At 45.3% G+C, this 23,261-nt stretch overlaps 1 protein-coding gene across 1 annotated transcript in view; it reads right to left on the reverse strand.

The window, feature by feature from the left end:
- Positions 1-23,261, reverse strand: part of Kif9 (kinesin family member 9) — a 55,246-nt gene that overhangs the window by 14,879 nt on the left and 17,106 nt on the right. Inside the window, exons 6-15 of the mRNA XM_028785403.1 lie at positions 18,760-18,843; positions 18,572-18,664; positions 17,335-17,482; positions 16,285-16,349; positions 10,580-10,657; positions 6,846-6,914; positions 6,350-6,454; positions 3,576-3,631; positions 2,713-2,803; positions 1,741-1,874 (exon numbers count right to left, since the gene is read on the reverse strand). Of these exons, the coding sequence (XP_028641236.1) occupies positions 1,741-1,874; positions 2,713-2,803; positions 3,576-3,631; positions 6,350-6,454; positions 6,846-6,914; positions 10,580-10,657; positions 16,285-16,349; positions 17,335-17,482; positions 18,572-18,664; positions 18,760-18,843 (923 nt within the window). The remainder of the gene's footprint in view (positions 1-1,740; positions 1,875-2,712; positions 2,804-3,575; positions 3,632-6,349; positions 6,455-6,845; positions 6,915-10,579; positions 10,658-16,284; positions 16,350-17,334; positions 17,483-18,571; positions 18,665-18,759; positions 18,844-23,261) is intronic.

The following is a 23,261-nucleotide window of genomic DNA, read 5'->3' on the forward strand; positions in this document are numbered from 1 at the left end:
GAGAGAGAGAGAGAGAGAGAGAGAGAGAGAGAGAGAGAGAGAGAGAGTGCGCGCACGCGCGTGTACACAAGAGCAGTACCCTAGTACCCTAAGAGGCCAGAGATGTGAGATATCCATGGAGATGGAGTTTCTGGCAGTTGTGAGTCACCTGATGTGGGTATTAGGAGCTGAGTCAGTGCAGTGTTTTGTTTTTTTGTTTTTAATTTTTTTTTCAATTTCTATTAGAGTAAAAGAGGATTTCATGTATCTCAAGCTTACAACTCCCTAGGTAGCTGAGGACAATTTTGTCCTTTCCATCTTCCTGCTCAGGCTACAGGAGTATGGTACTATTCTCAGTTTATGTAGTACTGAACATCAAACCCAGGGCCTTGTGCATGCTAGGCAGATACCGCACCAGCAGAGCTCCATCCCCACACCCTTTATCAGTCTTTCCTTTCAGCTTCGCTTCCTCCATTTGTTCCCCCTTCTTGCTTCCCTCTTCCTTTCCTCTTTTTTCTTTTTCTTTTTTGTGCGATGGTTGTACCATATCATCCAAGGAGGCCTCAACACATATGCTTTTTTATTGTGTGTGACAAGAGTCCATGATTGGGAGAGGGGGAGGCCACAGAACAGTGTAATTTGTTCTCCTCTACTGTAATGTAAGTTCCACAGATGAGGTCCTTAGGCTGTGTAGCAAGCACCTTTATCTGTGGAGCCATCTCACCAGCCCTGAATCCACACTCCTATGGCCTCAGCCTCCTAGGTGGTGGGATTCTAGGCATGGATAACACACCCAGCCCCCTTTCTTCTTACAATGTGTGCTGCTGAGAGGATCAGTCTTCATGTAAGTTATTATTCCATCTCCCTGCAGCAGAAAGGAGAGGCCCAGGACATAGCAGGCAAGAGGTACGTTCTCTGCTACATGACTCGTGGCTTGCACGTAGCACTTGCCATGTGGAAGGACTGCATGCCCTAGCTTACACTGCCCACAGTGCCCTTAGTGCTGATGCTCTCATTATAATCATTTCCGTATCCATTTTTGGGACACAGAAACAGTCACAGATCAGTTCTCATGCCTCCCATGAGGACGTCTCTCAGGATTAAGAAGCACAGAGAAGGGAGATGTGCCCAGGTCTTGACTCTGAATCCTGTGCTCTGAATCCCGTGCTCTGACTACTGCGACCAGGTATCACCTGGGCAGCAAACTGGGGAAAACGCTTTCTCCAACTTTTGCATAAAAATGAGTCTTAGCTGGCTGAGATGGGACCCTTTTGAGCACATGAGGCAGGAGGATCATCATATATCTGAAACCAGCCATCCTTGGCTATAGTGTGAGACTCCTTCTCAGCCTCCCCCAGTCTCACCTAAAAGGCAAATTTAAGATTTCTGTAGCTTGAGTGGTAGCTGCAGGTCAAAGAGTCAGAGGTATCACAGAAGTACAGCCGGTGAGCACAGCGGTGCCCTAGTGCTGCCAGGGCTGGCCCAGTGCTTCCTATAACCCTACTATAACAGGGCTGGAACATTGGAAGGAACTCAGTGAGGTGGAAACACTGGGGGTGCTATGAGGATGAGTCATAACACTGGGGCATGGCCCTGACCTGAACCCTCAGGTTTCCCACAGATTACCCAACTGCTGCATTGGCAACAGTGCAGTGGAGAGCACTGGTAGCTCAGGTATCATGGGAGAACAGGGAGGCCATGTTGTGCCCTCTGTCTACCAAGGAGCCTAGGGGCCAAGGAGACAGAGAAGAGAGCTCTCACCTGTACTGGTCTTTCAGCGTCTTTTTAGTCTTAGGTTTCTTCCCAGGTTTGACAGAGAAAGGAGCAACCCCAAGTCCAAAGCTTTGTCCATCGGGCTCACCTACTAGCTGAACTTCTACATCCATAAGCCCCGCCTGGATAGAGAGAGCAGGACAAGGGGCATACGTTCTATTAGAGGTTTGGGCCTCTACGGAATGCAGGTGTTCGTGGTGTAAACCCTGGGGTAAGCGTGTTTTCCACACACACCAAGATTTGGCTGTTTCTACCAGCTTCATGCTGTCCTTAATAGAGCTGTCCCTGAACCCTAGAAAAATCCATGTCTACTTTCCATATTGGCCTCCTAATAATCCAACCTCCTGGGCTGAAATCAAAGGCATATGTTACCACATCCGTCTCCCTATAGATCTTAAAACCTATTTCCAACCTAGCTCTAAGTATTGGTCATCTATAGCTTAAGCCATACGTACAATTTATGGACATTATTTTAAATGCAAAAGAGGTATACTATTTTTTCTGTGTATGTATGTATGTATGTATGTATGTATGTATGTATGTATGTATGTAGATGTGGAGACCAGAGGCCAACCTTGAATGTTATTCTTCAGGAACAGTCTGTTGCTGGGTCTCTCATTGGCCCGGAACTCCCAAACTATGCTAGGGTGGCTGATTAGAGAGTCCCAGAGATCTGTCTATGCCTTCCCAGAGCTTGCATTTCAAGGATGCGCCACCATGCTCAGCTTCACATGATTCTGGGAATTGAACTGAGGGCCTCATGTTTGTGCAGCAACCACTTTGCTGACTGAGCACTCTCTCCAGGCCCTAAAGTGGTTTACTCTTGCCCAGGACACGCCATGTTCATTCTGTTGTTATCTTGATCTGGGTACTTGGATGACAATTGCAGTTTCTGCCAAAGTCCCCCCAAAGATGGAAAGTCTGAAGTGAGTGATGTTAGCAAGAAGGTGATGTGCTTACCTTCTGGACAGCAGAAATGGCTGCAAAGTCATTTTTGTCTATGAGAGTGTACTTCCTGCGCAAAGCAGACTCTACTTCCTGCTCCTGTTGGCTTGGGAGAAAGAGTAAGATAAAACTTTGTAATGGGGGATATGCTCAGTCCACTGGGCTGAGACCCAAATGCTACATTAAAAGTTGGTTAGGTAAAGCCCTGATGATGGAGGCACAGCCTCACCATAAAAAAAAAAAGGCCCATCCCTTTTCACAATATATACATCCCCACACTGTCCAATCCCTGCTATGTAACGAACCCAATCTGCGTGCTCAGGGTATGCGCGGGTCCCAGATGGGTGTTTGTTGAGTTCGTTAATAGGACAGGAACTCTCTGGACCACTGAGGTAGGTTTGGGGAAACCTATAGAGCACCTTCCATGCCAGGTGCGTCAGCTCTAAGATGACATGTAATAATGCCTGTAGACCTTCATGGGGACTATGATGTCACCTAGGTTCTAACAGTCCCTTTGGGATCAAATGACCAGTCTAGTACCGACTAGCATTGGCTGCTCAGACAATGGGTAGATCTGTACTCAAATAAACTGAGTGCTCCTTGAGGTAGTGGACACGGAGGATTCATGAGGCCTGGCTCTGAGCACACTCACAGCTGGCACTCCAGAGAGTTCCTGTCCAATTAAAGAACTCAACAAACACCCATCAGGGACCTGCACACACCCTGAGCACGCAGATCGGGTTTGTTATGTGGCAGAGAACATTCTTCACACACAAACATGCACACATCTCTCACACATATGAGGGTTTTCTTGAAGGCAATTGTCCAGGCCATAAAAAATGAAAATGGAGTGTGAAAGAGAGTGAGGAGAAACTTACCTCAGAACCACCCTGAACTGGTTGAATACCTCCTGAATCTGTCTTAGATTGATTATCTGGCAGAAGAGAGCAAAGCAGAGATTAAACCACAGTACCAACAGGCTGTGTCTAAGCAGAAAAGTCAAGAGCCCTTGGCTGACTCTCAACCATCTCATTTTGAGCAGTTAAAAGCATACATTTCTCTTAGTTCCCTCACCCACATCAGAAAGTTGACAACTGTCTTTAGCTCCAGTTCCATGGGGTAACACTCTCTTTCTGTTTCCATAGGTACCCTATGCAAAGTACAAATCCACACTCAGATATGTGTATGTATGTGTATATTTTTAAAGATTTATTTATTTTTATGTGTATGAGTTCTTTGCCTGCATGTATGTATATGCCTGGTGCCCTCAAAGACCAGAAGAGGACAATAGATCCCCTGAAACTGGAGTTACAGGCTGCCATGAGCTGCACATTGGTACTGGGAACTGAACCTGGGTCTTCTGCAAGAACATCAAGTACTCTTAAATGCTGAGCCATTTCTCCAGTCCTCACTTTTTGTTTTATGAGAAAAAAATCTAACTGCATAGTCCAGAGTAGCCTTGAAGTCACCTGCCTCAGCCTCCCAAATGCTATTCTGGAATACAGGCATGTGCCACCATGACCAACAACAAAAATACTTTTAGAATGGAAATCTCTAGGGACAGTGCTACTTTAAGATACAATAATGGTTAATGCTGTCAACAGATCTAAAATTCCATGGAGACAGACCTCTCTGGGCACATCTAGACTGAGACTTTCTAGACTGAGTCAACTAATGAGGAAATTCACCATCAATGGATACAGTTTCATTCCATAGGTTAGGTTCAGACAGAATAAAAAGAAAGTGGGCTCGAGAGATGACCTAATGGTTAATAGCACTGGCTGGTATCCCAGAGGTCCCAGGTTCCATTCACAGCTCCCACATGGCAGGTCTCACTGTCTGTAACTCCAGGTCCAAGAGATCAGATACCCTCACACACAGATATATATGCAGGCAAGACACCAATGTACATTACATTTTGTTTAAAGGAAGGAAGGAAGGAAGGAAGGAAGGAGGGAGGGAGGGAGGGAGGGAGGGAGGGAGGGAAGGAAGGAAGGAAGGAAGGAAGGAAGGAAGGAAGGAAGGAAATATCCAGGGAGATAAACCCTAGCACTCCTGCTCTCTCTGCTTCCTGACTGTGTACAGTCTGACCAGCCTCAAGCCTCTGCCACTCTGCCTTCTCTGCCCTGATGGGCTACATCATCTGTGAATTAGAACAAACCATTCCTGTCTCATATTGCTTTTGTCAGATATATTGTCATTGTCACAGCAATGAGGAAAATTAGTACAAATATTCCCTAAAGAAAAGACTATATTAAACTGAAGGAAAGGCCATCCAGAGACTGCCCCACCTAGGGATCCATCCCATCTGCAGACACCAAACCCAGACACAATTGCTGATGCCAAGAAGCACTTGCTGACAGGAGCCTGATATAGCTGTCTCCTGAGAGGCTCTACCAGAGCCTGACCAATACAGATGTGGATGCTTGCAGCCAACCATCAGACTGAGCATGGGGACCCCAATGGTGGAGTAAGGGGAAGGACTGAAGGAGCTGAAGGGGATTCCAACCCCATAGGAAGAACAACAATATCAACTAACTGTACCCTCCAGAGCTCCCAGGGACTAAACCACCAACCAGAGAGTACACATGGAGGGACCCATGGCTCCAGCTGCATATGCAGCAGAGAATGACCTTATCTGGCATCAATAGGAGGGAAGGCCCTTGGTCCTGTGGAGGCTCAATGACCCATAGGGAGATGCTAGGGTGGTGAGGTGAGAGTGGGTGGGTGGGTGAGCACTCTCATAGGAACAGAAGGGAGGAGTGAGATGGGGGTTTGTGGAGGGGAAACCAGGAAGGGGAACAATATTTGAAATGTAAACAAATAAAAATAACCATTAAAAAAAGATAAAATTACTTAACTAGCTTTCTTCCACTTCCAGAAGGTTAAGATGGGCTCCATTAATGAACCTTCTTGTTTGGGCACAGACACACACACATGTGCAGCTGGAGGAAAGTTAGCAGCCTATGAACACTAAACTTGATTCAAGGTTGGTTTGATGCCCTCTTGTTCTAGAAACGCCACCAAACTTCAGTTGCCTGAGACCCCCCTTTGCTCCCACCCACATTGACATGGTGGAGGAGAGAGACAACAGCCCATGTAGTTCCCTGGTGAGAGGTTCAGTGGCTGCACTGTAAATGAGATTCATTCTGCTCCCCAGCCCTCCCGTGTGCCTGCTGCTTTCTTCTTTTACACTCCAACAGTGGGCTCCAGGGGGAGGGGGGGAGGACCTTCTTTAATGACGATCAACCTGACTACAATCCTTTATTAGCTTCACCCACCAGGCACAGCCAAGCTTATCTAAGGGGGAACAGCCTGAGCCTACTTTCCGTCTCTGCTGCACAGGTGAGGCTACTGATCATTCAGTCCAGGTCACTCAGCAAGGGGGTACCTGGGATTCCATCAGAGCAGCTTCGCTTCAAGGTCTGTTCCCACACCCCTGATATGGACGACCTTTGGTACATATACTGTGTATAGCTCACTTTAGGATTTGTAACCCTAAACATGGAAGCTTAGGCCGTGGTGGACTGTAGGCATTTGACTAGGGCCTACACCACTTCCCATCTAAGGACTCCATTCCACATCACAGTACTCAGTAAGAGAAGTCCACGAGAGTTGAGCCTGGTGGTGGTCCCACAGCAGGCTTCCTTACGTCAATCTCGTCCAGCGTCCCCTCCAGGTACCGCCGTACTTGGGAGTTGATCTCAGCAATCTGGATTTCATCCATGGGGTCATAATTCACGAGGGTGCGGTTGGACTTGAAGGGTGAAGAACAGATACTACATAAGCAATAAGAACCTGAGCCCAATCAGGAGCAACAGGGCCAAAGTACCGAGCTGCTGTATAGCATCTGACGGCTATGCTGGCTGTTTGCTTTACTATCTGGTCCTGGTGAGGAAAGCCCAAAAAACAGGCCAGATGTCTCAACAAACCAAGGTAGGGAGATGTTTTTCTTTGCCTTCAGGACCATCAGAACCATGACCACAAGCTCAACCAGGCCACTGGAGGACTCCACCTGCCGCAGAATGTCTACTGCTGATCCTTTCCTACTACCCATCCTATGCTACCGTCCCTGGCCTTAACCCACCATGCTGTTTGCCCCTGGTCTCTGTCCCCAACAAGTTCCCCTGCCCCATCCAATCCCTTACCAGACTATCATGGATGGCCAGTTCCTGCTTAAGCAATGCCAGTTCCTTCTCCAAATTCTTGACCATTCTCTGCCAGGGAAACATAACAAACAGGGAAGAAGGTCATCAGAAGAACCACTCAGTTCCTTCATAGCGAATGCCCAATTTCCTTTGCTTTTTCTTTGCTTTTTTTCTTTCTATTTTTTTTTTCAAGACAGAGTTTCTCTGTGTAGCCTTAGCTGTCCTGAAATTCACTCAGACCAGGCTGGCCTCCAACATACAGAGGTCTACCTGCCTCTGTCTCCAGAGTGATGGATTAAAGGCATGTACCACCACACCAGCCAAATGCTCAACTTCTTAATTTGGACCCAGATATCCTGGTTATTGCTGCCAACATATAAAGTGTATTCTTGGTTTCCAGGATAGCCAGGGCTACATAGTGAGACCTTGTCTCAAAAACAAACAAGCAAATCTCAACAAATTGCTTTGGGTCCAAAACGAGGTCTAATGTGATGGAAGGGCGAGGGTGCTGATGCCAAGCTCTTCACCTCATGATGGCCAGAGAGCAGAGAGATTGAGGAATGGTCCGAGGACAAGCTACACCCTTCACATGCACAGCCCAGTGATTTGTCCAGCACTTCCTAGTGTCCGCTTTTATAAATGGACACTCTTTGGACCAGGGCAGGACTTAGTTGCAGAGCACTTGGCTAGCATGTGCAACTCTTGGGGTCAAGCCTTAACACCACAGAAAGGTAAAGTCATGTGTGCTGCTGTATGCATGTAATCCTAACACTTGGTAGATGGAGGCAGGAAGATCAATAGCCCAGGCTGGCTTTAGTTGGCTACATAGCATAGAAGCTAGCCTGGGCTATCCTGCAACTGTCACAAAAGTTTTAAAAAGGATGAAGAGGAGAGAAGAAGGAGGGAAGAAAGAAAAAGAAAAATGACTGGCAGAGAACACATCATAGATTCAAGTACTGAGAAATGATAGTTTTTTTTTAAGATTTATTTATTATGTATATAGTGTTCTGCCTGCATATATGCCTGCAGGCCAGAAAAGCACACCAGATCTCATTACAGATGGTTATAAGCAACCATGAAGTTACTGGGAATTGAATTAAGGACCTCTATAAGAGCAGTGTTCTTAACCTCTGAGCAATCTCTCCAGTCTAGAAATGATAAATTTTGAGCAACAGAATGTGCCAAATCTTGCCAGCCAGTGGTGTCTGCCTTTGATCCTAGCACTAAGGAGGCAGAGGCAGGTGGATCTCTGAGTTCAAGGTCAGCCTACACAGAGCTCTACACAGAGCTACAGCCAGGCCTCACAGAGCAAACCTGTCCCAAAAAACCAAAAAGAGAATTTGCCAAGTCACATTTGATATTTTGTACCAGAGGCCCAAGGAAATTTTTAGAGACCTCTTACCATGAACAGGCTCTTCATTGTCAGAAAATGACCACTGGAAGGAGCTACTGCCAAAACAAGAGACCACAGCAGTGTCTAACCACAGGTCTATGGGCTTCTCACACGGCAGGCCTGCTATAGTCTAGCCTCATTCAGTCAGATCACCTAGGTACAGAGGCTCGCTGTTGCCATGTGAGTGTACAGCAAGGGCTAACAGACCTCTGGCATCATGGTGGCTCTGTGGCAATTTAGACACAAAGCCTGAGGCATGTGATCAGAATCTAAATCCAGGCTCAGCCTTTTAGGAAACACCAAATAGGCCTCCTTCTAGTATGGACTGTCTTTGGGGCCAAGGAGAAAGGCTTGGTGACTATTCTCAGCCACCTCATCCTCCCCACTCTAAGAAAGACATTATGCCCCAGATACAGAAAAGTCTGGCTGAGATGCTGGCACCTGCTGCTGGATGACTCTGCTGAGTGTATCTATCACAGAGGACATATGTGGTCCAATCAGAAGGTGAGTTGGGTAGTGGATCCTCTTGGGAAAACCAGCCTCCAACTTACCCTGAGAACAAGGGACCTTCTTTCCTAATGCTTGACTGATGTAGCAGCCTCTCCTACTGCTGGGAGAAGCTGCCTGGAAACAGGGCTGCAGAAACAGACCCCACAATTCAGGGTCTTGAAAACACCTCCTGTGCCCACACACATAATGTACACATCCACTTGCACACACATGCATGAACACACAAGCATGCGTGTGCACACAAACATTGTACACACACATAACGCACACACATACTACACACATTGCACACATATACACTCAAAAAAGGCTCTGCAGATAAGGAAGGAGCAAGTCACTGAACAGAAGTGGTCCAACCCAGAAATAGCAAATGAGCAACTGTAAACTCAAGAACATAAATCATCACTGAACTGTGATAGTGCAAGGCCATAATGCTAGCACACAGGGAATGATGCAGGAGGAACAGGAAATGGAGGCCACATTGGGCTATATAATGAGACCATGTCACAAAATGGAAGGCAAGGGGAAGAACAACCAGAAGAGAAAAGGAAGGAAGGAAGGAAGGAAGGAAGGAAGGAAGGAAGGAAGGAAGGAAGGAAGGAAATACTCAGGCTCTACCATCAACAGAATCAGGAGCTCAGAATAGACAGGGGTTTAGCTGGTTAGGTGCTTCTAACTCTCACTGAGTTTAAGAACCAGAACTCTGAGCTCTACTTTCCAGCTAAACCATGTTTAGTTCTATGATGGCATCATCCTTCAGGGTTTAGAATCTAGAAATGTGCCAGGCAGTGGTGGCGCACACCTTTAATCCTAGCACTTGGGAGGCAGAGGCAGGCAGATTTCTGAGTTTGAGAGTTCAAGGCTAGCCTGGTCTACAGAGTGAGTTCCAGGACAGCCAGGACTACACAGAGAAACCCTGTCTCGAAAAACCTAAAAAAAAAAAAAAGGATCTAGAAATGTTTAACCATTTTGCCAGGAACACAGGGACATACACATGTCCATTTCCAGTGACCATGATTTCATAAGTATATTTGGTTGCTTTTAAGTCTGCTTTTTAAAAAATGATTTATCTTTATTTTACACATATGTATCTGTGCATGCATACGCACATGCGTGCATGTGTATGTATGTGCGAGTGTGTGCACCATGTTTGTGCCTGGTTCCCAGGGAGGCCAGAAGAGCACATTGGCTTCCTTAGAACTGGAGTTACAGATGGTTGTGACCTGCCATGTGGATGCTGGGGATGGAATCCAGGTCCTCTGTTAGAGCAGTAAACGCCTCTAATCACTGAGTCCATCTCTCCAGTGGATCGACTTTTGAGACTGTCTCATGGAACTTAGGCTGTCTTTGAACTCATGATCTTCCTGAAAACTGACTCCTACAAGTTGTCCTTTGACCTTCACTCATGTGCCTACACATATACATGCACACATATACACACACAAAATAAATGTGTTCTATCATGACAGGCAGGCAACTCTGAGAGACAACAATGTATGCTGATTCAGCTCTAAGGAATCTCCTGGGGAATCCTGGGATACCCAAGTCCCTGAACCTCTGCATGTGAGCTGAGTGGTAGATCATCTTCCCTTTCACATTTGTGGCAGTCTATTGGGGTCTCCAGGGACTCTTAAAGACACTGGTTTATCACAGAAAGGAAAAGGATTGACCAGGACTCCAAGCAAAACTTCAGTGGAGGTAGGAAAGAAACCACACAAGTCTGACTTCCCTTATGACCTCCAGCGGATACTTGCATGGTAGCAAACACACAGGGAACAAACCCACAGACAGCATTCCCAGAGTTGGGAAGCACCCATCAGCCCCTTAGTACCTCAGCATCATACTTCTCGTTGATGGCAGGCTCAGTGGTAACCAGCTTCATCCTGCTGGCAAACCTCAATGAAGATAGCTGAAAACAGATCAGAGAGATGTCAGGTGGCTCACCAATCACACAAGACCCTAAAGATCAGCCTTCTCATGGGGCTTAAACTCCTTAAACTCTTCCAGTTGCCTTACCTGGTATTAGTTCACCTCTTCAAGGGGACAGTGAACAAAAGGGCATTTGTGGGGTCTGAAGACTGAGTGATATAGACACTATTAGCAAGTGGAGGTCCTCATGAGTTTTGCTTGGCAAAACTCAATACGTAGTCCAGTCTGGTCCAATCCATACCATAGTATAAAATTAAAAAGGATACACCTATGAGGTAGTAGCAACAGGAGCAGGAGTTTAAGATCATCCTCAGCTACATATCAAGTTGGAGGCTAGTCTTAGCTACATTAGACTCAGTATCAAAAATACATAAATAAGGCTGGAGAGAAGGCTCAGTGGTTAAAAGAGCTTGCTGCTTTTCCAAAGGACCCAAGTTCAGTTCCCAGTACTCAGATCAGGTGGCTCACAATGGCCTATTACTCTACCTTCAGGGAGATCTGATACCCTCTTTGGCCTCTATGGGCACCTGTGCTCACATCCACATCCACATATTCACATACACAAACAACAAAAATAATCTTAATAAACAAGCAAGACCTTGGAGATGAGGTCTTCAGTAGAGAATGGAACAGTAGGAACAGGAAGGTGATAGAGGCCCATGCTGTCACTGGGTCCTTATCTAGAGCACTACCTAGACCCTAGTCCATCTCTTCTCTCCCCCTCCTTCCCTTCTTTCCCCTTTCTCTTCCTCCACTCCTCCTAGGAAATCTGCTGCACCCAGGGCAACAGGGCAGATCATCACTGTGTCTGCCCCTCTGAAGACCCCACAGTCTGAAGGCCTCCAAGAAGATATACTTTCTTTGAGACAGGGCCTCACTCTGTAGTCCAGGCTGGCCTCAAACTCACAGAGAGCCACCCGCCTTTCCTCTGCCTCCCCAATGCTGGCATTAAAGCCGTGAGCCACCACACCTGCTGCAAACTGGTCTGTTTCTTTTACTGTTCTTCTGCAGTGCTGGTGAGCACGTCCAGGGCCTTGTGCTTACTAGACAAGCTTTCTACACTGATGAGCATCCTTAGCTCCACACTGTTCCAACTTTTAACCCATGCCTCCCAGCTTCATCCAGACCCCTTGTGCTCAGGCTGTCCCTGCCTAAGGTGCTCTTGCCTCTCCTCCTGTCCTCTTCTATTCTGTGCTCATTAAGGCACAATTAGAAACCAGCTTCCAGCACAAAGCTTTTCAGGTTCTCCTTCCCATGAAAGGCACAGGCATGCTGTCCCTCCTACAGGAGGTGCCTTCTGCTCTTCCTTAGCTATTTCTCTTGGACTAGATCAGTGAAATCTAAAAGACATAATATGCATATTCATTATTACAGTTTTCTTTGTTTGCTTTTTTGTTTGTATGCTCTTGTGACTGGTTTTTATATGTAGCCCTGGATGTCCTTGAACCCTCTACGGAGAGCAGGCTGGCCTCAAATTCACAGACTTCTGCTTGCCTCTACCTCTAGAGTGCTGGAATTAAAGGCTGTGCCACCATACCTAGCAAATAAGCCACATGTGTCTGGGGAAAAGGGCTCAGTTGATAAAGTAGTTGGCTGCATAAACATGGGGACCCGAGAACTTGAGTTTGATTCCCAGAATGAACACAGAGAAGCCTGTGTAGTAGCATGAGCTTACAATCTCAAACCTGGTAAGGTACAGACAGGTAGATCCTTGCGGTTTGTTGGCCAGCTATCTTAGCCTTAATGAGCTACCTCCAGGTTAATGAGAGATCCTGTCCCCACCTCCAAAACAAACAAACAAACAAACAAACAAAAAAAAACATGGTAGGGGCTGGGGAGATGGTTCCATGGGTAAGAGCGCTTGTGGTGAATGCAAGGGGACCTGAGTTCAAATCCCCTGCACCCATGTAAAAGTCAGATATTGACTAAGAATGTGTCCCTGTACCCCAGTGTTGGGGGGCACAGTGACAGGTGAATCAAGCAGTTCACTGACCAGCCAGCCTAGCCAAAGCAGTAAGATATAGGTTCTTCGAAAGAATCCGCCTCAAAAATAAGGTGGATAGCAAGAGAAGAAGAGACCTAACATCCCCTCTGGCCTCGGCTCGTCTTCTATCACTGCAAAAAAAGAAAACCAGGACACCACACGAATCTGATGGCCTGACTCTCAAGAAATGTCCCCCACACCCCAAAAAAAGAAAAAGGAGGAGAAGGAGAAGAGGAAAGGAGGAAAAAGAAGAAGACGAAGAGGAGGAGGAGGAGGAGGAGGAGGAGGAGGAGGAGGAGGAGGAATACACATAAGCAGTAGCTGTTCCAAAGCAGACTTGACATCTCCTAAGTGACTTCTGGGCCATAATGGCTAGAGGCCATGAGCAGCCATGTGAGTAGGTGTCCTGGAAACAGCCTCAATCCACAGGTGTTAGGTGAGGGTGGAGCACAAGGCAGGCCCTGAGAACGGAGCCTCCCATAATGCTGGACCAACTGTCAGTGAAGAGGCCTTGAGACTAGGAACAGGCTTGCAATGGGGATGGGTCACCTTGCAGTGGCTCCAAGAAGGACTGATAAATTTCTTCCTCAGTGGTGTTTGGTTGGTTAAGTGCTCTGCCACTGGACATTTGAATGACCTTATATAAATCTCACCACTTCCTTCTACAGGGATGGGAGGCCTGCCTTATGAATCCTTAGGAGACTCAGTGTGCAATTTCTGATATCTCTGTAAAGAGAGCTCTCAGAAGAAGCCTAATTGTTGTTACACGTGCTAGTTTTGTGAGATCCAAATCAGACTCTGCTCCAAACATGACTGTTGCTTTTGCTTCAGGGCACCGGTCCCCAACACCAGCGCACGCACACACACACATGCACATACACACGGTATTACATAGAATAATACAGTGCATAACAGGAATGTGTTAGTTATTCTTTTAACATTTAGAGAAGAGATTCATTAGCATCCATACCCTCATACACCTTCACCAAACCCCTAAGACCCCACTTCTGGGCCTGTGGATCCAGACCTGGGCGGAGCGCCTGGGCAGTGTGGGACTAAGAGCATGGAGATCTTGAGGGTCATGAGAACTGCTTCCTGTGCTCTGACTATCTCAGGAGTGGAGATGGGAGGATGGGGGCTTTAAACTGTGCTGGAAGTTATCTTATCTTTTCTCTTCTTCTTTTTCCTTGTAATGTAGCAGAGTTAGAGTTTATTAAAGGTATTTTTAAATAGATATTTGGGCACAAGGATTAAGAGACAAAGAGGTACTCAAAAAGAGTCTACAGAATATACAATCACTGTCTTGTAGGACTGAATAACTCAGGAGGAAACTGAATCGCTAGAATATTAAAATAATCTGGGCCTGGTTAGAAGCAAGAACTGCCTTCCATTTTATTAAAATACTCTTTGCCTTCCCTTTGTGTGCTTTTTAGTTAAATACGAATTACGTGTCAAGAGGAACAGCCATTGATTGACCCCAAGGCTCATCTGTTTTGTTTTGGGATAGGGTCTCACTAAGTAGCCTTGGCCAGCCTGTAACTCACTCTATAGACCAGGCTTCAAACTCACAGAGATCCTCCTGCCTCTGCCTCCTGAGTACTGGGATTGAAGGCGTGTGCTACCACACCCAGCTTTCCAAGGCTCATTCTTTTGTTTTTTTGTTTGTTTGTTTTGGGTTTTTTGTTTTGTTTTGTTTTTCGAGACAGGGTTTCTCTGTGTAGCCCTGGGTGTCCTGGAACTCACTCTGTAGACCAGGCTGGCCTCGAACTCAGAAATCTGCCTGCCTCTGCCTCCCAAGTGCTGGGATTAAAGGCGTGTGCCACCACCGCCCCAGCTTCCAAGGCTCATTCTTAAAGCAATACTACAATAAGAATGCTTACTACAAAGCCACTCAAGTGCCTTGACCCCTGTATCTGCCATCATGTCTTCCTATCACAGAAAGACATGGAGTGATTCCCAAATGGGCCATGATTAAAATGTCCCAGCGTGGGTGATGACCTCCCCAAAGCAGCATGGATAGAGTTCTCAAGGGTAGTTTTCTTAATAAGGCAGCCTAGAAGTCAAAGTCGTTCGAGCTCCTCTTGGGGCTCAGTTGTGCTTTGTTATGTGATGAGACCAGGAGGTTCCAGACCTTTCCCTGGAGGTGCTGTCTCACGTCAGCTGGAGCCCTTTGGTTTGGCCTCCCAAGTCCCAGCGCACTGAATATGTGGCAAGATCACTCTCCCTGTGCTGGGACAGTCCCTAATGCATACAGGCTGGAGGCCCTAAAGTCGAATCTTGCCTCACATCCCTGGAAATGACCCATTTCACCTAAATGAATTCTCCAGATAGTTGAAGCTTGTCTTCAACATTTGCAACAATAACATAGCTAGGGACACATTTTCCTAACTGTCTTATGACAAGGGTTACTTTAGAGGGGAAACCCAACCTGGAATGGACTCACCTTATTCTTCTTGTGTGACATTCTCATGTCATTTTCAGGACACCTGTGTCCTGCCCCTGGATTGTCTCCGAGTCCCATTTGTGTACAGCTCTCCCCTTTTCAAAGTCTATCGTGGCTCCAGCCACGTGCAGAACAGCCAAGGGCTCGGCCTTTCCAGACACATCAAGGCCCTGCAATTTTCCTGTCCTTCCGTCTTAAGCCCTCCTGTGGAGGGGGAAGACTCTCCTGGCATGAGTCACACACTCAGTTCTGTCATCACCTCTACCAGTAACACTTGTGCATCCTGCTGCCAACATGTTAATGCCACCCAGCTCAGTACCCACCCAAGCTTCGTGGCAGGGAAGTCCTTTTCCCTCTCTGGCCACCTCTGAAGGTCTCGCCCACCCAGGACTCTGACATGACTTAGGACCAGGGCTTCTCTTTCTGCAAGGAGGGTTCTGCTGTATCTCTACTGAACTATTCAACTCACATGAGCTGCACCCCTGAAAACATGTTCTTTGTCCCCACAAAAGTGCTCTCACTGTGCCCTCCTTGTATAATAAGCCCCCAAGGTTAAGTCTGTCTTACACGTGGGCTTATTTCTTTCTTATTTATTTATCTATCTATCTATTTATTTATTTATTTATTTTTGAGACAGGGTTTTTCTGTATAGCCCTGGCTGTCCTGGAACTCACTCTGCAGACCAGGCTGGCCTCGAACTCAGAAATTCGCCTGCCTCTGCCTCCCAAGTGCTGGGATTAAAGGCATGTGCCACCACCGCCCAGGAGATTATTTATTTATTTATTTATTTATTTATTTATTTATTTATGAGTGCACTGTAGCTGTCCTCAAACACACCAGAAAAGGGCATCCGATCCCCTTACAGATGGTTGTGAGCCACCATGTGGGTGCTGGGATTTGAACTTATGACCTCTGGAAGAGCAGTCAGTACTCTTAACCATTGAGCCATCTCGCCAGCCCGTGGCTTCTTTCTTAACATGGTTTATTGCTTGGTGTTTGCATCCTGGTCTCTGTCACACTCAGCAGTTGTGGCTCAGATTTGTCCTTGGGGTCTCTAACAATACCATGGATAGTGCACCCTCTGAGCCAGTCTGGATCCAACCTTATCCATGCCCCACCCTCACCCTCCGCACCCATGGGGAGAAACTGCAGCCTGGTTGCACTGGCTGTCTCTACATACCGTTTCGTCTAACTGGGCAGCTTCTCCGTAGATGTTTGTCACGAGGACCATATTGCAGTTTCCCCCTGCAGAAAGGGACATGAGAGATTCCTTTAGGATTGACAGGGTTCTGTTATGGACTCAATGCTTGTATCCCCACAAAATTTATAACCTCTAAAATCCCAAACACCCCGTCCGATGTGTTTGGAACGGAGCCTTTGATAGTAATCACTTTTAGATGAGGTCTGTGTGTGCAGCCCCTGGGATGGGGTGGCTGTCTTTGTAAGAAAAGAAAAAGCAGAGCCACTTCTTTCTCTCCAGGTGAGGATATGGCCAAGAAGCGGCCATCTGCAAGGAAGGAACCAAATCTATTGACACCTCGGTCCTGGCCCTCACTGTCCACATAGCTACAAGGAATGTGTTTGTCATCTAAGCCTCCCATCTGTAGTGCTTTGTTTTAACAGCCCATGCTGATTTAGAGAAAACGGAGACAACCCTAGTCTGCAGGAGGCTATGATGCAGGAGACAGAGGTAGGAACAGAGAAAAACCATAAGATGTACACAGAAAGAACCAGGACAGAACAGTAGACACAATTCAGGAGACTGGGGCAAGCTCAGGAGGGAAGGTGTCAGCTCAGACTTTGCGCATGGTATCACAGGGCTAATGACCAGAAACCAGTGGCTGTGTCATTAGCCCTGACAAAGCCTGACACAGGTGGCGATGACAAGGTGGCTCCCACTGTTGTGTCCAGGAAGGTGTAAAGGACATGGGGAAATGATAGGAGAGGCCCTTTCCCTGAGTCTCCAAAGCCACAAAGGTCTATGCCAAACAGTTTAGGGACAAGGTGGAAAGAGAAAATATTCCCAGCAGAAGCAAAAGCTTGAATAAAGATTCTAGCAGCAAGAGTGCACGAAGGTCTGTCTCATGTGTCTGACGGCCATCATTGCTGAAGAGCCGCAGTAAGCTCATTCCCCTGGGTCACAGTGATCTGTGATCCCTAATGTCAGACGAGCCAGGCCTACTCCTCCCCAGGACACAACCTCTCCTCTGAGGACCATGCACACCCTTACCTAAGGAGTCTTTCAGGGCATGGGTAAGCTTGCTCTGCCGGAAAGGAATGTGGTCCCGATTCTGGTCCCCAAGGGCAATGATGGCCTGCTCTAGGAATGACAGTGACTTGTTGATGTAGGTGGCTTCTTTTAAGACTCTACCTTCTGACTGCAAAAAAGAAAAAAAAAAAAAAGGTCTGGGTCACGCTGGACAGAATAGGGAGGCTACCCTATCAAGGTTGCAAGGTTGCCAACCCTTCCTGGTTTACAGTGATGTGAAAGTCCAAAGCCAGGCCTAGAACCGGGACCTTTTCCTCCAAGTTGGGAATATTTTCCATCTTGGGTTACTGATAATGGTCACAGTAAAACTCACAGGAGCGTTCATATGAAGGTTGATGGGAGTAAGAAGATGCACATGAATATTCATACGACACTCACATCTACGTGTACAAATGAACACAAAATACCCGAGCAGGTAAGCCGATGAATATTCACATAAATATAGTAGCACACACACAAATACTCATCTAAATACTCTTGTGAAATTTTGTGTTAAAATACCTTTGCAAATATGTATTTGAAATTAAATATGTATGTGAATTCTTTCACATTCATACACAGAGAAATGCCATGCCAGTGTGAGCACTGGTGTGAGTGTGAGCAGTTCCTGAGCACTTGAACACAGGTTAGGAGTAATTACAAGGAACCCAATTCTTTCCTATCAGAAGAATGCTCCCAGGAGAAAAACCTTTGTGATGCGATTGCCATCTCTCTACCGTGTAAAGCTGTTTGTTTAGCAAAGACCCTGCTGTAGTTTCAGAATTTGTTGATCCAGAGAGGCTGGACCTTTCCCTCATTTCTTTCACACCAAGTTTCAAAACCAGTCATCAAAGACTGTGAAGTCAGATTCCAGCCAAAGGAGAAAAGACATAGACAGCCCTCTTGTGTTAGGATAAAAACCTATCATGTTTTTGGTTGGGTGTGCTTCTTACTTGACGGAAGCAATGTACTCTTCCACAAAAGTAAAAGCCTACTTGCCACTTTACTTTCCCTTTGTGAGATACAGGTAAGGTCCCGAACCCCAGGCTTACTTCCAACATAGGCATTATGTTAAGAGGAATCATCTCAAATAATGGTTAGAAAAGCACTCCACTTCATCTGGTTGTTCTCAAGCATCCAGTGTGGGATATTCATACACACAGGATCTAAGCCACAGGGTCTGTGGCTAGATGATGAGCTACCCACCCCCCTCACTTACCCCTGTCTTGCTGAGCCTCTCTGAGCCTGCCAGATCTACCAGGTTGATTTTGGAAGTGATATACTTTTCATCCGATAAGGTCCGAGAATGGGCCTACAAAAACATCCAAACAATTCAGAATGCCCTGGGAGGAGCATCTGACTTGGTAGCACCAACAGGAGTCACTGGTCCTTCTCTGGTGAACAAACCTCCATGTAGATGGTGAAAATGCAGTGTGACCTGGATGAGTTCTTGTTCATCGTGTGCGAGGCAATGATCCTGTTGGTCTCGCCCTGGAAGGGAAAGGAAGCATACACGACATTTTGAAAACTGAAAACAAGGAATCTGAGTCATTGTCCAACACTCAGACCATTACAATCAGCTGGGCCTTCTGGGAAAATGTCTTTTTTTTGTAAACTAATAAAAGGGAGACAAACTGGAGTTTGGTCCTGTACTTTCACCACCAGAGATTTGGGGTAAAGTGTACAAACTGATGTTTTTTGAGAAGTGAGATACAGTAAGAATCAAAAGACTTAAGATATGGGCTGGAGAGATGGCCCAGCAGTTGAGAGCACTGGCTGCTCTTCCAGAGGTCTCAGGTTCAATTCCCAGCATCCACACAGAGTTCACAACTATCTTTAACTCCAGTTTCAGGAATCTAATACTCTCTTCTGACTTCAGTGAGTCCTGAATGCAAGTGGTACACAGACATACATGCAGGCAAAATACCCACACATATAAAAATAAAGAAAATATTGTCCAAAAAAGAGGCTTAAGATGTTCATAAACACTGAAGTAGTATCAACTGTATATACAACAGTCTGAGATCAGTACACAGGAATGTTAAGCAGCCTAGAAAGCGATGAGAAGTCATTTGTTAGTTTGTTGGCTTGTTTTGGAGACAGAGTCCCATTATGTAGCTCTGGCTAGTCTGGAACTCATTCCGTAGATCAGACTGACCTCAAACTCACAGACCCTCCTGCCTCTGCCTCACAAGTGCTTGAATTACAGGTGTGAGTTACTGTATCCAGATTGACAGATATGTTTTTAAAATTATTTTTTAAAGCTGGCATACAGCATGATGGGTTTAACAGGGGACACTCATACATACCCATCATTATGTCCTGCTCTTATTGATCATTGACAGGCTTTAATAACTGAGAAATGCAGGATCTAAAATCATACTATGATTTTAAGTGATAGAAAAGCATCAATAGAAAAACCATGCAGAGGTCAGTAAAATGGCTCAGCTGAGTGCACATCCTGACCACGCCCACTAGAGTACCTGATACTCCTGGAACAGGGCTCACACTGCTCTATGGTCAATCGCCGTGGGTCTTTCCCACTCGTTCTTCAACGCCATAGTGAATTTGTTATTGTTGTTGTTATTTTCTAAGTTATTTTACATGTATGGGTGTTTAGTCCGTGCATCACATGTGGCCTGGTGCCTTCAGAGGCCAGAAGAAGATGTCAGATCCCCTGGAACTGGAATTGCAGGCAGTTGAGCCTTCATGTAGATACAAGGAATTGAACCTTTAGAAGAGGAGTGCTTTTAATCTTTTTTTTTTTTTTGGTTTTTCTTTTTCTTTCTTCTTTTTTTCTGTTTTGTTTTTCGAGACAGGGTTTCTCTGTGTAGCCCTGGCTGTCCTGGAACTCACTTGGTAGACCAGGCTGGCCTCGAACTCAGAAATCTGCCTGTCTCTGCCTCCCAAGGGCTGGGATTAGAGGCATGCGCCACTACCGCCTGGCTTTTTTTTTTAATCTTTATTTATTTATTTATTTATTTATTTTTATTTTTATTTATTTATTTATTATTTATTTTTTTTGAGCCAGTGCTTTTAACTAGTGAGTGACCTCTGCAGCCCCACAGTGAGCTTCTTTAAGCTTTTCATTTGTCCCTTTACCACACGAGCCCAGCAAAGACATGGTTCTGAAAGGCAGCAATATCTGAGGAACTCTTGCTGTGAGGAAAGAATCTAGTCTTTCATCCCAGCACTCAGGAGGCAGAGGCAGGTGGATCTCTGTCAGTTAGAGGCCAGCCTAGCCAACAAAGTGAGTTTCAGGACAGACAGGACTAAACAAAGAAAACCTTGTCTCAAAAATAAAATAAAATAAAATTCCAAAGGTTCCTATAAAATGTTCCTGCTACCAGGGGAAGCTCTTTCTTCCCTGTAGACTTATAGGCCAAAGGCAAAAAATCACCATGTGATGTTTTAAGAAAAGTTTTCTTAGTTATAATCTTTATTTGTTTGTTTGATCTTGCTGTGTAGCACATGTTGGCCATGAACTCTTAAATTCACCTGCCTTGGCCTCCTAAGTGCTGTGATCATAGGGTGTACCATCATACCTGGCTGTTGTAATTTATATACCATAAAAGGCACTAGACTGCTATGTTTTTTGTAAAGCAATGATTTTTAGTAAATGTACAGAATTGTGCAACATTATCACAATCCTATTTTAGAACTGCTACATCACCCCAGAGCTCCCTGGGGCCCGTGTCCAGTCCTTCCTATTCCCTTCCCAGGCAGCCACTCAGTTACTCTCTGGTTCTTATGCAGCTATTCCGGATTTTCCATGGGCATGAACTCCTTCAATATGTGGCCTTCTGCCGGGCGGTGGTGGTGCATGCCTTTAATCCCAGCACTTGGGAGGCAGAGGCAGGTGGATTTCTGAGTTCGAGGCCAGCCTGGTCTACAAAGTGAGTTCCAGGACAGCCAGGGATACACCGAGAAACCCTGCCTTGAAAACCCAAAAACAACAAAAAAGAAAAAAAAATGTGGCCTTCTGTGGCTGACTGCTACAATGTTTCCAAGGTTCATTCATGTTGCAGAACGCATCCTCATTCAGTCTGGCCTCCCCTACCTGCTTCCTTACATTGTTAATTTTCCACTGTAGAGATGTTTATCTATTCACTGGCTAACAGATATCATAGTGACATCTTTGATGACTATAAATAATGCTGCTATGAACACTTACATATGAATCTTTGTGTGTATATTGTATATGTACCATGCATTTGTTTCTCTTGGGTAGACATCTAGGAATAGAATTGCTAGGTCTTTTGTAAAACATGATTAAGGATTTGTTTGTTTGTTTTTTTCTTGGTAACTATCAGAGTGGTTTGATTTTTTTTATTATTATTTATGTACTGTGTCTGTGTATTTATAAGACAGAGGACAACTTCCTGGCAGATACCTTTCCCCTCTGAGCCATCCTACAGCTCTAATTTTCATACTTAAGTTTAATTACAAAGAAATGTTTTTATACAGGGTTCTTACAGGTGGCCAGGCTGACCTTGAACTCACTGTCTTCCTACCTCAGCCTGCAAAGAGACAGGATTACAAGTATATGCAAACACAGCAGTAGTCCTTACATTTGAATTCAATAAATGGTTGTGACTTAAGGTTAACTCAAAAAGAAGACATAGGACGGGCTGGGAGTGTAGCCCATTTGTAGAGTACTTGCCTAACACACACACAGTTGAATTTGATCCTTAGCACTGCCCAAGAGGGATAAAAGAAAAAGAACACAAGAATAAGTTCACCTATGTAAGTCCAGGCAGGACAGTACAGATCTGTAAGCCCAGCTATTCAAGAGGCAAAGACAGAAGGTCACAAGTTCAAAGCCTACCCGAGCTGCAGAGTGACTTCAAGGAAGCCTGAGCATCTTTGTTTCTTTGAGATAAAGTCTCAGTGTGTAGCTCAGGCTGGCTTTAAATTCAGCTACCTTCCTTCCTTAGCTTCACAAGTGCTGGATTTACAGGAATGTACCATTACAATTGGCTCACTCTGGGAAATGTATTGAGAATCTGTCTCAAAACAAAGGAATATACCACTACAATTGTCTTACTCTGGGAAATGTATTGAAAATCTGTCTTAAAATAATGAAGTATATAGGAGAGGCTGGAGAGATGACTCAGAGTGAGCACTATTTTTGTAGGGGGCCCAAAGTGAGTTCCCAGCATTCCACATGGGGGAAGCTCATAACCATCTGTAAGTTCAGCTTCAGAGAATCTAATGCCATCTTATGGCCTCTGTGGGCACAGCATACATACGTGCAAACACACTCAGACACACAGCATACATATAATTACAAATTTAAAGATTTTGTTTTTTAATTTTTAAAATTAAAAAAGGAATTTTCTTTTTTTTTTCTTTTTCTTTTTTTCTTTTTTTTGGTTTTTCAAGACAGGGTTTCTTTGTGTAGTCCTGGCTGTCCTAGAATTCACTCTGTAGACAAGGCTGGCCTCGAACTCAGAAATCTGCCTGCCTCTGCCTCCCAAGTGCTGGGATTAAATAAAAAATGAATTTTTAAAATTCATTTTTTAATTAATTAATTAATCCAATTTAATTAATTTTAAAAATTCCAATTTAAAACAGGTTCTCATTTAATTTTTTAAAATTTAAAAAATTTTAAAACCTCACAAAACGAAAGGACTAGAAGGACACAATCTAAAATATTAAAATTTAAAATTTTTTGAGAAATGTTTCTCTGTGTAGCTCTGACTATCCTGAAACTCACTCTGTAGACTAGGCTGGCTTTGAACTTAGAGATCTTCCTGTCTCTGTCTCCTGAGTAGAGTACAGAGATTAAAAACATGCACTATGCACTACCACTGTCCAGCTAAAATGTTTTTTAATTTTCTCTCTCTCTCTCTCTCTCTCTCTCTCTCTCTCTCTCTCTCTCTCTCTCTCTCTGTGTGTGTGGGTGT

Source organism: Grammomys surdaster, unplaced genomic scaffold (genome assembly GCF_004785775.1).
Source record: "Grammomys surdaster isolate TR1022 unplaced genomic scaffold, NIH_TR_1.0 125216, whole genome shotgun sequence".
Lineage (NCBI taxonomy): Eukaryota > Metazoa > Chordata > Mammalia > Rodentia > Muridae > Grammomys > Grammomys surdaster.